Source organism: Lycorma delicatula, chromosome 4 (genome assembly GCF_047948215.1).
Source record: "Lycorma delicatula isolate Av1 chromosome 4, ASM4794821v1, whole genome shotgun sequence".
In the NCBI taxonomy this organism is placed as follows: domain Eukaryota; kingdom Metazoa; phylum Arthropoda; class Insecta; order Hemiptera; family Fulgoridae; genus Lycorma; species Lycorma delicatula.
This window is the reverse complement of record NC_134458.1, coordinates 70,154,455-70,169,257: the sequence shown is the minus strand read 5'-3', so window position 1 is coordinate 70,169,257 and position 14,803 is coordinate 70,154,455. Positions and strand designations below refer to the sequence as shown.

At 32.8% G+C, this 14,803-nt stretch overlaps 1 protein-coding gene across 7 annotated transcripts in view; it reads left to right on the top strand.

The window, feature by feature from the left end:
• Positions 1-14,803, top strand: part of Atf-2 (Activating transcription factor-2) — a 55,827-nt gene that overhangs the window by 28,560 nt on the left and 12,464 nt on the right. For all 7 annotated transcript variants that reach the window (XM_075363293.1, XM_075363292.1, XM_075363294.1 and 4 more), the window contains 2 exons: positions 2,493-2,667; positions 13,977-14,129. In XM_075363293.1, the coding sequence (XP_075219408.1) occupies positions 2,493-2,667; positions 13,977-14,129 (328 nt within the window). The remainder of the gene's footprint in view (positions 1-2,492; positions 2,668-13,976; positions 14,130-14,803) is intronic.

Here is a 14,803-nt window from a genome sequence, read left to right as displayed (position 1 = left end):
ATTTTATACATTTATACGAGTACTATTAATATTATGTCACAATGAATGTAATTATGGTTTCAACTAATCAAATATTAACAATTTGATTATATTATTGTTCATTTATTCACAACTAAACTTGTTTGTAATTCTGTTGAAATGCTTCATTATGGATTTTATTGTGTGTGTAACTTATTGTAATTGCAAAAATCATATGATTCATGTTATTGTTTGTAATAGTTTCATTTACAATGTTAAACAAAAAAAAAAATCATGATTTTTTGTGCAGTTATGTTAAGACTCAGGTTTTGTATCATGTACTTTAAATTTTATTAAAAGAAGGACTTAAAAATTTTAAAAGTTCTTTGAACTGCTGCACACAACTCCAGGTGGCTGCACTCGGCTCCCTACACACTAAAATCAAAGCTTTACTACAAAAGCATTGGCATTTCTCACAAAATGTTCACAACCAGCATCAAATTGTGGTTTAAGCATACCTGTTCAAAGCCTCAAATGTTTTACAATCTGGTACTCTTTGATGTGGATAGTTTTCCCGGTATTCACGCACAGCAGCCAATCCATTTTTATTTTCTTTATCACAACATGTCCGTCAACTCTCCAAATGAAAACAAATTTGTGGTGTCACCCATTATGAATGACTGACTGAATGATAACAGCACAAATACTGCTCAAATGTATATTGAAATGCTAGACACCAAACTTAATAATTGATCAGCTTTTATTACCAACCTATGAAAAATAAACATTTTTAATATGCTTTAGAAGGATGTCTTTCAAATTTATTTTTATAATTTTTAGCATTTGTGTGTAAATTGTTCTGTTTAAAGTTGTATCATTTTTCTGATCCAATTTGTGTATTTTGTTCCTAATTAAAGTTGAACTTCTCAAATTTGTGTTTAATTTTAATAGATGTTATTTGCATCAATTTTCTCTCAGAATTAAATTCTCTACAATGTTAACTAGAAATTTTTATTTCTTTATTTTGTTAAATTAATAAAGATATTTTATTCCAAACCTAAGAAAGTGTATTTTTGACAAAACTTTTTCGTTTTTTATACCGTATTTTTTTTAAAACCTAAGTGAGATAGAGGTCTGGGAACACTATTAAATTTTTAGATAAAAAAATCATAAGGGTGCACCAAATTTATCCCTCAATTTGTACCCCAAGAATTTTAGTATGGTTTAATTTCACAGTGGGAGTAGAAAGCAGGGCTAAATGTTTCGTGAGCCAAAACTCAATAACAAACCATTTTCTGACCTATGTTTATATGAACTTTTTTATTTTATTTTTGGCAATAGAATGAACTTCCAAGTGATTGCAATTCAATTTGGAATCACTTTTTCTATAAATAAATGTATAATGAAATCACAGTTTACATGAATGTTATTTTTGTACTCGCACCTCAGAACATAAAGAAAATTCATTTTCACCTCCCACTCCATCATGTGACTGAAAGTAATCCCATAATTTTCTTTGAAACATCTAAAAACTTACAAAATTATCTAATCCCACCCAAACCATGTAGTCATAAAAATAAATTACAGAAATATATGTTGATGTAATTTTAGTACATATTCTAATTCATAAATAGGCCTACTCTGAAAAAAAGATGTAATTTTGTTTTTATTCCCTATTACAGATTATAAAATTGTCTAATTTAGTCCCAAAATATTATAACTATAATTTTTAGTTTGGTCTCTTTTTATTTTATTTTTATTTTTAGTTTGGTAGTGTCTCTTGGGTATTTTTAGTCACAAGTGAAAAAATATAATCTATTGTTTCCACTGATGCTTCATCTATATATTCACAAAATTGATCCACGTCTCAATCTTCACCCTGTCATTGTAATTGTAGCAATTGAATTTCAAGGCAGTATTCATTTTACAAGTTAGTAACTAACTTAGTAACTTAGTGCATATCAGTCAGTTACTCACCTCGCACAGAATTTATGAACTATTCTGTTTTCCAAATGTTGATGGATAGCTGAATCAGTTTTACACCTTTTATGTTCTAATTGTTTATAAAATTTTAGCTGAAGATATGTAAGAAATTTGTGAAAGTCCTTGTTAATTTTTATTCAATTCATGTCTTACACTGTTCAGGCGGTTTAAATGTAATGTAATAAATAACTGATCAACCTAAGTAGAGTAATAAAACAGAACTCACCCTTAGAAGAGAGAGACTTTCTATCTTAAGATCATCGTCAGTCTTGATTAAAAAATAGTTATATTGTTAATGTAATAATAATATTAAATATGAAAAAAAGAAAACAAAAAACTTTTAAATTTTGTAATTAAGAAGCAAGACTGAAGATCAAAAGAACTAAAAGAAGGTGACTAAAAGAAATGTCTCCAACAGTAAGTTCTATCTCATCTAATTGGCTCATTTATTAGTTTGATTTTTTCTTAGTCTTTTTTACATTATGTATATGTTATAATTAAAATGTATACAAGCATTTATAAAACTGTAATCTTAACAAATTCTGTTCTAGCTTACCAAATTCTGAAAGTGTTTTTTCTACTCCAGTAGAAGGCTCTGTAGAATCAGAGTCTGGATTAAGTGTTAGTCAGAGTCCTGTTCAGGTTTTACTTCGAATACCTGATGGTCGTTTAGTGCAGCTTTCAGTAGTCCATGTAGAAGATGCCAATAAAGAAACAAAAAATGATGTGAGTTTAAAACTATGATTTTTGGTTTTTATTTTTTTTAAATTATTTTATATACAGTAAAATCTTAATATTTTGAAATTCGGGATAGTTCAGATCATTTGTAGGAACTATTTTGAACAAAATTGCATCAGTCATAATTATAAACACCTATAAATTAATTTAATCAGTAATAAAGTACATTAAGAAAAATGTGTAATATAAAGAGCTGCATTTTTGTATAATTTAATATTAATTTTTTTTAATAACATTAAAAGTGTAATATTTAAATTTATACCAATTTTTATAGCATTATAAAATGTAAAAGTAAGTAAATAAAATACACTTTTTGTCATATCGGATTTACAAACCTAGATTCCAAATTAAGGAAAAAATGTTCATTTCTAACAAGAGGAATGAGACTGGAAGTAATTAGGAATCATAATAACAAAAGAGCTCAGTGTAAAAATTGAAGTTTCTTTATTTTTGTGTCCATTAAATTTAATAGAAACTTCAGTTAAAATTCTAATTGTATGCATATTCTGTTTTTATAATTAAGTCTTGTATTTTTAAGAGTATTTGTAGTGATGTTTACTAGAATAGTTTTGTTTATTTTTTTAAACATATTTAGTTTTTTTTTTGTTGTAAAAATTCATTTTACTTCCTTTGTTTAGTGTTATATATTGATATTTTAAACAAATAATTTTTTTAACCTTAAAACCAATACCAAAATGCAATTTTGTTAATTCAAATTACCTATTTGATTATTGAAAACCGAGTGTTTGAATTCATAGGTTTTTCTCTATATTTCCTGGGTAAGACAATAAATTACCCTAAGTAATCAGTCTGTCTGAGTTGATATTCCTTTTTTCTACCTTCCCCTTCCTGAAGCTTCATTCCCTCCCTTGTATTGGTACCATGGGAATTGTGCCAGCTGCCACCCTGGCTCTGTTTTTTGCATCAATCTAGCATCTAGTAGCCAGCAGGACAGCTACTTATCATTTGAAGGCGGTAGAATGATGATTGCCTGAGGGATTATATTTAAAGGAATTACATAAAAAACTAAACTTTGTGTTCAGTTTCCTATCAACTAAAGTAATCTGCTCTTTTTAAATTTTGATTAATCCATAATTGTTTGGACTGTATTAAATAGTATAAAATCTAACCATTTAATTTGAAACATGTTAATAAAAATACTTAATTTTAATAATTTGTTTTAAAATTTGCCAATAAGCAGGTTTAATTATTGTTTTAAGAGACTATGTAAATGTGCTTTATGCAAGATGAAACATCGCAAATTATATATTGCAATATTTTATAAATGACTGTGCAATGTAATTTCTGTGCACTATGTTCTGTTCTACAGACATGATTGATTAACAATAAATATATCCTACAAACACTAACCTTTAGGTTGATATTAATCCTTACGGAAAAAGTGTAATTCCATGTATAAGTATCTAGTTAAAACCAGAAATAGACCAGAAACCTTATACACAGAATCATTTCTCATGCAAACAAATTAGATATAATCAGCTATAGAAGAAACAGCATTTTGATTTTTCTAACAAGTTTATGTCAGGAAGGAGAAACCACTTGATATATATATATTTTATATGATAGATTTGATTAATCCAGTGATTGTGCATAATTACTGGTGAATTTGATTAATCACTTCCAGTGTTAGAGAATTTAATAAATATATAGCAGTTTATTAAATATACCAGTCATTTTACATACTTTCCATGTTAACGTATTTTACATATTAAAATAACTTGACTATAAGGAGTAATTATTGAATTTATTATTTAAATAATCAAAACATTATTGTTAATTAGTCGAGGTTAGCGAGCATAGGTTATGTTGATTACATTTACTGATGATCATATGTATATCAGCATAACCTACACTCGCTTTGCTCGCTAACTTCACCTAATTAATGTTAAGTATACAAATTGTATATGCTATTCTCCAACATTATAGTCAATTAATCAAATGCACTGGTTGGTAGATTTTACAGCGAGTATGGACTGTAGATTTGTAGGTGATGAATGAAGACAATGACTTGTTGCTTGTTGAATAATGGTTTATTGAATTGTTGTCTTGAAAGTTAATGACATGAATTGTAACATAACATATAACTTGACATAAAAATAAAAAATATAAAATTAAATAAAACATTAAAGCTAACGTTCATCCGAACAAAGAATGAAGTCCATCCGGACTAAGAATATGACGTTACCACCTTGGATCAGATTCGAGCGCCGAATGCTAGTATGAGCGAAACTCCCACTAGATCGCAGCACCGGACGGCTCGACACGGAACGGAACACTGGTAATTGTACATAATCACTGGATTAATCAAATTTACTGTAACATATGTATATGTATATACACACATATATATATATGTATTTATATATAACTTTTAAATAGCTCATTTAGCTTACCCAAGTTCAAAATCAAACAAATTGTTTGATAATTTTATGCCAAATTATTATTAACTCTGTTTTTAAAAATAAGTGTGATGATGGAGTGCTAACAATAATTAAGTTAAACAGAGCATCTTTCCACATTATTTTGTCAATTAGCTGAAATGCTAATGCAGCCTGTTAAAATTTTGGTTTAATTTCTAAATCAGTCTTCTCAGATGTTCATTAGCATCTTTTTTTTTTTTTATAAAAATCAACAATATTGCTGAAATACATTACTGTATTTCTGTTAATTATTGAATCACCTTTTAGACAGTGTTGCAGACATCAAACGTTTCACTGACTTTCCGTTCACCTAAACGGAGCTCAACATTTTGTTTGACCCTATTTTTTTTACATAAGTGATTGCATATTTTTCTAAACCTTTAGACTTATTTTCAGCCTGTTAAATTTTATTCAAATTACAATTTGATTGGGATTGCTTTAATTTATTTTTATTTTCATTTTTTAAGTTTTTGAATTTTGATTTATATGTATCAAGTTAACATGTTTTGTCATATAAGTACGCAGCCTTTAATTATTTTTTTGTTTATTTTACTGTTTAAAGGAAGCTTATTCATTTACTTGTAATATAGTGGGCAAGATAAATTGAAAAATATATTTTACAAGATTATCCCTTTTTTACTTATACCTTCTACTAAAGTTGATTCTCTGTTCTGAATTTTTAAGTTTTTGTTTAATCTGTTATTAGACAACTCTCTGCATTATTTATAAATGGAGTTAACATATCACATTTGAAATTGTTAACTGCTAAAACAAGGCCCTGGGATCAGATAAAATATGACCTGTTCAAATCATCTAAATTTGTTAATATATAAGTTATCTTTGACAAAGAATAAGTTTCATCGCTAGTTGGATGATTAGACATTATTTCAAACCATATGATAGAGAGTATTGAGTTTTTGTAATCATTATTTTACAAATGACATTGCTATTTAGATCTCCCATAATAACTCTCCTCTTTTCTCTTTGGCATACAAGGGTTGTCTGAAAAGTTTTGAACCTCATCATGAAGATGGCAGCACTCTTCAACAAAAGTTAGGGAATATATCCGCGCATGCGTTGAAAGGTACTTGCTAAAATTTCAGCCATTTTGGATGCTCAGTTGTTTGATTATCATTTGAGAAAGTCATTGTGAGTGTTTTTGTGAAAATTGAAAAAATTGAATATCGTGCTGTGATTAAATACTTGCATTTGAAAGGCAATCAATATACCTATGCAAATTATAACCAAGTTGGACGCTGTTTACGAGGACTCTGTTCCATTATTTGCCAACGTGAAAAGATGGGCAGTTGAATTTAAACATGGTCATACCAGCTTGGTTGATGATGAGTGTTCAGGATGGCTAAAAACTGCAACCACCACTGACATCATCGAAAAAGTTCACCAAATTGCACTGGATGATTGATGAATTAAGGTTAGAGAGGTAGCAGAGGAGGCTATGAGCATATCAAAAGAACGTGTTTGTCATGTATTAACTGAAAAATTGGATATGCCTACTCTTTCTGCACATTGGGTGCCGTGTTTGCTCACTTTGGACCAAAAACAGATTCAAATGAATATTTCCAAGGCCCTGCTGAGCAGTTTAAACAAAACGAGTCAGATATTTTGTGTCGATAATAACAGTATGATGAAACGTGAAACCACCACTACACTCCTGAGACAAAACAACAGCCAAAACAGTGGACTGCAAAGGGTAAAACCTGCTCTGAAAAAGTCAAATACGGTTCCATCAGCTGGGAAGATGGTGGCTACTGTTTTATGGAATAGTAATGGAATTTTGTTTGTCAATTATTTTCAAAAAGGTAAAACAATAACAGGACAGTATTAAGCATCATTACTCAACAAACTGAAGGCAGAAAATGCAAAAAATTACCACATTTGAAGAAGAATAAAGTGCTTTTCCATCAGGACAATGGCCAGTTGCCATGGCTAAAATTCACAAATTGCACTTTGAATTGGTCGACTATTCACCAGATCTGGCCTCAAGCAACTTTTTCTTGTTTCCTAACCTTAAATTTTCCTTGGAGGAAGAGATTTTCATAGGACAAGGAGGTTATCGCATACGTAAACACCTATTTTGCAGAGAAAGATACCATCTACTACTTGGAAGTGTTAAGGAGGTTAGAGCATCACTGGAAAAAATGTATTCACTAAAGGAGACTTTGTTAAAAAATAAAAATTATATTTGACTGTAAAAAATATGCCTTTTTATGTCAGGCTCAAAACTTTTCAGACAACCTAGGTATGCTACATAACATTCTTGAAAATACCATAAAGACTTTACAATTCTCTTACTGTTGGGAAGTGATATATATTAGTGATAGTTAAATGGAATAAAAAAATAATATAGTTGCCAGGAATATCTAAAGTACCTCTAATCTAATTTTTACTTAATATACAAAGGTAATTTTATACATAAATTTTATCTGGGTATGCTTTTTTATCACATATGATACTGGTCGCCCTCTTCCCCTTCAGTCAGCCAACATCAACAAGCATTGAGCCCAGGTATTTGGATCAGTTGGTGCGTGGCAGGTCTTGGCCATTGATTTGGATTATACTAGGTTCATGTGAGTCTGTTGATAGGTATTCAGTCTTCTTTTTGTTGAGTCTTAGGTCGTACTTAGTCATTCCATGTCTCTACTTACGACTGCAGTTTGTGTTTGTTGTTGCTGGCTATCGTAACATAGTCAGCATAGAGTAGAGTCCATGGCAGTGGCTTCTGCAGATCAGTTGCCACAAAGTCCATGGCAAGGTCGAAGAGCAGTGGTGACGGTGCTGATCCCTGGTGGACACCAACAGTGATACGAAAATCAGTAGTCTTGCTGGCAGTGGCTTGGATGTAGTTTGTTGGTGATATATAGAGCAACTGCACAACCTTACCATGATTCTCAGGAACACCGTGCTGTTGCAGTGCTAGGCAGACAAGGTCATTTGGCACTCTGGTCGAATGCTTTCTGCAAGTCAAGGAAAGCCAGGTGCACTGGCTTCTGATTCTCTTGGTGTTTTTCAATGAGCAGAAGTGTGGTATGAATTGCATTGATTGTGCCACAACCCTGGACAAAACCACATGTGGTTTTGGTCAGCTGCTTGATATCACAGATCCGAAGATCAATGAGACTCTAGTATCTTCATTGTGTGGTTGAGTAAATAAATAGGCCTGTAGTTGAAGCAGTTTGCAGGATTGCCCTTTTTTTGGATACGATGACTGTTTGCTTCATTGACAGTCAGTTGACGCCTGGTTTTGATTTGGTTAAAGAAATGCGATAGTCAACCAGCGGCATGACCCCCATGAAGGCATGGGGGTCAACAACCTCTGTCAACGTCATTCCTGCAGGCTATTAAGACTCTCATCTACACACTAACTTAACCTAACTATTTTATCATCAATTATGTAGAGGGGAAGTTGGGGTATACTTGTGCGTTTGCTTGCGTATGTGTTAGAGTGTGTGTTTAATTAAATAAAACAAATATATTTATTTTGTGTGTATTATGTCTGAACAGCAACTCAAAATATGAAAAAATATTCTAAATTTGAATTTTTGGTTAAAATATTCCAAATATCTCAAAACCGGTCGATCCTTGTACTTGGAAAAAATGTTTGACCCCCTACAAGGCTGACTATTGCATGCAACAGACACACTTCCGATCAACCAGTGATAACCAAATCCAAATTTTAGGATTTATATATCCACAACCATTTGTTCGATTTTCAAGATTCAAATGGGGTTGATAAAAGGCTTAAACATGAGGTGTTAAAGGCTAAATTTTGCTTGCATCAATTGTACTCTGTCAACTGGATCAAGAATGTTCCAGCAAATCTGAATTTTCAGATAAAATCCCAAATATTTTGAATCAAAAACAGTTGGTCCTAGCGCTTTGAAAAAGTTTTTTGACCCCTCTTAGCTTCACCCATATCTGATTTTGTTACCTCTGCCATCATATGGTAACATCGACATTGTACAATCAACATCTGTACAAGTTATTGTGTAGACTACCTCTACAAAACACAGGTCACATCTAAATAACTATGATAAATAAGTCTTCATATTTATGTGTATTATTACATTTAATATTATAATAATAAGTTAAATAAAATAAATTTGTGTTTAGCCCATCAGATTTGTCTAGTGGTTAACTCATCCTCTCATATTAGTTGTTTAACATTAATTTTTGAAGTCAAAGTTTTTCTGAGGTTGCCTTCTGCTATGTCTCAGCAATAGGGCCAAGTTTAGGATGAGAGTATGAGGTTTTTGGGTGCAGTATGCTGACACATGTGCGTGCATGTACTTCTGTTTCAGTTTTTTAATGAACGAAATCCCAATGCTACCAAAACATTGTCACAATTATAACTGATGTAACTACCGCATCGACACTAGTTCTGTTAAAACCAAAGTAAGTTACTCATTTATAAAAATGTGTATACAAAAAGGGAATAAATTGGGTTGGAGTGAGATTTCCTACTTGTAGACCAATAGTTATTTCTTAGTAAAAACTTCTCATAGATCCCTAGGTCACATGGTTGCAATATACCGGGTGATTCAAATAGGACTTCACAAATGTAAAACCATATAAAAATTTATTCAGATAACTTACACATTCAGTTGAGGCCTAATTTCATAGAAAAACATCAAGTTGTCACTCAACATTCACTTTGCTTCATTAAGCCTTCCATTTGTAATGTGACATACATCCCAGCTGAAGTCGATTTCATTCCAGACTATAGTCAGCAAGTTGGATGTTATCTCTGCAGCTGTGGGATTAATTTGAAGTCTGAGCTCAACATGATTGGCAGGCAATGCTGATATATAAACCCGATCTTTAATGAAATCCCACCAGAAAAAATTTAGCAGGGTCAAATCTGAGAAGTGAGGTGGCCATGCAATTAGACCTTCACAACTGATCCACTGACCTAGGAATAGAGTATCAAGAAAATTTTGAACTTCTAGGCAGTAGTGATGTGGTGCCCCATCTTGCTGATAGTAATAGCATCCATCTTGGTCATCATCATCATCATCTAACTGAGGAATTAGAAAATTTTGAAGCATGTCCAGGTAAACAATACCATTTATGGTTGCCTCCTGGAAGAAGAGCAGGCCGTTCTGTCAGGAAAAAAAAACCTGTCTCAATGAAGGTTTAGTACCAAAAGTAAATTATATGCCTACTAGGATACTCCCTACTGTACTCAAAATTACATTGAACTACAGTTGCCGACTGCAAATCATGAAACCAAGACACACAGTGAGCACATTATGCACCAGTAAATGTATCCATTTTTAACAACACTGGTGACAGAATTTGGTACTAATGAACCACATGAGTCAAAACTTGATGTGGTTTTTGAATCGGCTGCTATATCGGATCAAAAATGTTCACTGATTTATTCATGATTGTTTTTGCAGGATCATGTCCAGAGAAGAGGGTAAGATGATTCAGTCAATCAGGTTGGTCAATTAACCCTGATTGAAAAGGTGTTCAACTGTTACCTGACCACATACTACTACAAGAACAATAACGAAGCAAACAGACATCTGGCTGCTTCTGGGTTTGATTAAGAGGAAAATCAGAGCATTACTAACAGAATCATTAGATCGGAAATTAGAGCGTACTGACGAAATCGTTAGATCATTATGAAGCCATGAAATATAATATCGTAATTGAGCTTTCCTACAAAAAGCCACTAGTCAAGTACAGGGACGTCTACTTTAAAATCAAAAACTTGAGATAATCAACGTGAACAATATTGAATGCCCCATAGAAGCCACGTTCGACTCATTACTTTGCGAAGAGTTCAGTTTCAAAGGGAAACAGAGAGCCTGGACATTGCTGAGTTTTGATGGTGTCTTAGTGAGTATAAAATGTTATCAATCCCCCAAAGGTTCATGTTTTATTCATCAACCCAAATCCATCCCAGGCAAACATGCCATCATTAACGTGAGGAATAACGACGACTATTGTTTCAAATGGGTCATTATATGAAAGTACGTGCAAGGGCAAAATCTTGATCTTATAAATCAGCGATATGCTGCCATGCTAGAAAAATAGAATTTTGCTTCCCTAAATTTTACATTTTTGAGTGACATCTACAAGTTTGAAAAGATTAGCAATGTTTATTGTAAACGTTTACTTAATAGACAAGAACAAAAAAATTGTCCTGATCAATTTCTGTGGTGCTGAAAACATGACATTTCAATCTCCTGCTGCTGATTGATGGCGATCACCATTACTTTAGCTTCATTTCCAATTTTGAAAAGCTGATTTGATATCAGTTGATGAAAAAATATGTAAAATAAAAATTTGTAAGAGGTGCTTCACCTATTATATAAATGACAAGATCATCTGGAAAGATTTGGCAGTAACCCTCCTGCAAAAATCATACTCCTTAAACTGCAGGAAGATGGCTCTCAACCTGTATTGGAATTCAAAAAGTACAGTCATATGTTTCCAGTACCTGATGTCTGGTATGCAGAAGATTTCGAGTGTATCTTAAAACTGATCTCAACATGCTGCCCCAACCCCAAAAGTTCATACACCATTTCCATGTAGCAGCACATCCCTGTGAACTATTGTGTCTTATTTCATAGTCCATCCTTCCACACCAGAGACTGTCCAAAACATGATCCCCACAATCCCTATTGTTTACAGAAAGGAAGCACCCCATTTGTTGGAATCCTCAAAGACAAAGATTGATGGAATTCACTGATGAAGACAGACATGCCTTTTAATCGGGCATGAAATGTCAGATGTGCAACATGAGATTCACTCCTGGAGTCCAACAAGCAAGAGATCATTGCCGCATCACAGGAAAATACTGGGTAGCGCTGTACTATAAGTGCAACCTGAAAAGGGTTAATAGGATGTTTATCCCCGTTTTCATCAACTATGATTTTCAGTTCGATTTCTGGTTTACAATTACAATTTAGTTCTCAGCTCCAACCATGATTTTCATTTTATCCTTAGAGAATTGGACTATGGTGAGAAAAGGATCATTGATATCGAAATCTACTGAAAAGTACATTTCCTCCTTTCAAAGAGTATCAATGACCGAATTTCCCTGCACTACCTCGACGTGCACTGCTTTATGCCCTCCAGTCTAGATTACCTTGTAAAAAGCCCTCCCGCTAAATTTAACCGCTAAAAACTTTTTTCAATGAAGCCGAATTTTTACTGAAAAGGAGTCTGTCCATAACAGGAAAACTACCTCGTGGGAAATGCTAGAAGAGATCTCTCTTCCACTGAAAGAGGTTCTGTAGCAGCCTTACAGGGTGTCAGATATAACCAAAGAGGACGACGAACACACAAAAAGAGTAGGGACATTTAAAAAATAAACATGTTGGGCAAATATAGTGATCTGTACCTTAAATGTGTTATACTGCTCCTGTCCGATGATTTTGAAAATGTAAAATGTCTTTGTTTGAGGGAGTATGGACTAGACTGTGCGCATTATTTCACACTACCAGGATTCTTGTTCAGTGTAATGCTGTACAAAACAAAGATCCAATTCGAGTTGATCACAGATGACATCTGCTTGTTCCTTGAAAAAGGCATTCACGGTGATATTTCAGTCTGTTAAGAAACATGCGTAAGCCAACAATCCATATAGTGGTGACAGATATGATCTTCATCAACCATCCAAATACGTGATGTATCTGAACATCAGCTTGTAAGGATGAGCCTTGAGCCAGCATCTTTCAAACAAAGATGGTGGATAAAGCCCGAAGAACAAGATTATGTCTTGGCAAACTTTGTGTCAATAGCAAAGTACAGTCTAATCGGATACATTCTCAAAGTCAATGTTGAGTATCTCCTGTACCTGCATGATATGCACAACAACTTCCCCTTTTTGCCCACGAATGTGGTCTCTCCATCTCTAAACACTCAAAATTCATACTGACGGTATGGAACAAGATGAAATATATCTGCCATTTTTTCATCTTAAAACAGCTGATCAGAAAAGGGCTTTGGGTGACCAAAGTTCTTAAGATGTTGTAGTTCACTCATTCCGCGTGGTTGAAGGGCTACATTAAATTCAACATGCTCAATCACCAGGTGGCCAGGAACGATTTTGAAAAAGACCTCCTTAAACTGATGAACAACACCACATACGGAAGGAAAATGTATGGAGAACGTCAGAAAGAGGGTCAACATAGAATTGGTTTCCTACGAAAGAAGGCTGATGAAACTCATCAGTAAGCTGAATTTCCTGGATAGGATCATCTATAACAAAACTCTATGTGCTATTCAGTGTGCAAAGAAAGAGGTGTATTTCAACAAGCCGATATACATGGGCCTTTCCGTGCTTGAGGTGAACAAAACCCTCGTACAATTTCTACTACAATATCATGAAAAGAAAGTGCGGGTCGAAAATTTCCTTGCTGTCCATGGACAGGAATAGTTTTCTTTAACAAAGTGGAAACACATGATCACATCGCTGGATCAGCATGTTGATTTTTGTTGTCGCCATCCTACTGTAATAGGTGGCTCATTGTGAGTCACACTTTTGGTAGCAGGTGTTAATGAGGCAGAATTTAATTGTACTTGCATTATTCATTCATTTAAGCTAAGCAGTGTATAGATGATATCATATGATTTTAGGGAAGTAAGATTTATCAAGTTTGATATGATTAGCTGAGAGGATAGATAAAGATAGGTGAAATGTTTAATAATATAGCTGTGAAATTTAAAAATGTTTTGGGTAAATAAATAAATTTTAAGTAAATTGATTGTAAAAGGTTTTTTATATTAGGAGATATTCTGTAATGGCTTATGTAACACAAGATGATAAATATTTTTTATGTATTTTGCTTCATATATATTCAGTATTTTTTTTTTTTTCAGTTAGTTGATTCAATTGAAAATACTGAATTAAAATCTGTGAATAATAATGCAGTTGTTCTGCGAGCTGGAAATTACGCTGACAGTGCACCTGCAAAACAAAATATTCTGCCTAATAGTATGAGCAATAAAAACAACACTTCAATGGCTAAACAGGTTGGTGTGTTTGTAGTGTATGTGTGAATTTAGCAATATACTAATCAATTTTTAATGTTTATGAAAGAAAACTTGTCATATTTTTACATGATTTGTTCATTTTATCTAATATATAATTATTAGAATTTTGTTTATAATGCTGCTAGTAGTCACCTGTTACCTCTTAATGGGTATTGATTTCATATATTTGGGCATGGATTTCTTGTCACATTTAAACGCCACCTTTTTTACTTCATCCAGAAGATTTTAAGTTCAAACCCCTGTCGGGCAGCCACATTTCACATTTTCATTCACCACAAAACTCGGTTCATCTTTCATTATGAAAAAAGTAACTGTCACTGGGTATTAGCTTGTATCGTTACTTAGAATAAACTTAATTTGCAACAGTTTTCACCTAATAAAATGTTCTGGTACAGACTGGGTGTAAAAAAAATTGAGTCCATTATTTCTGTAGCATGTTCCTTACATCACTATCACAAAAAATGTTTTAATATATGTCTGGATATGTAAATATGTCAGTATTGCAGTTGCTAACACTATCAGACTGTAAATTGCAATTTCAACTTCAACCCCAGTATTATTACTTTTAGTACTGTAAAAATTACCATTATTTTTTAGATTTAGTATAATGAAAGTACATACAAATGTGGATTATTCATCACAGATATACACTT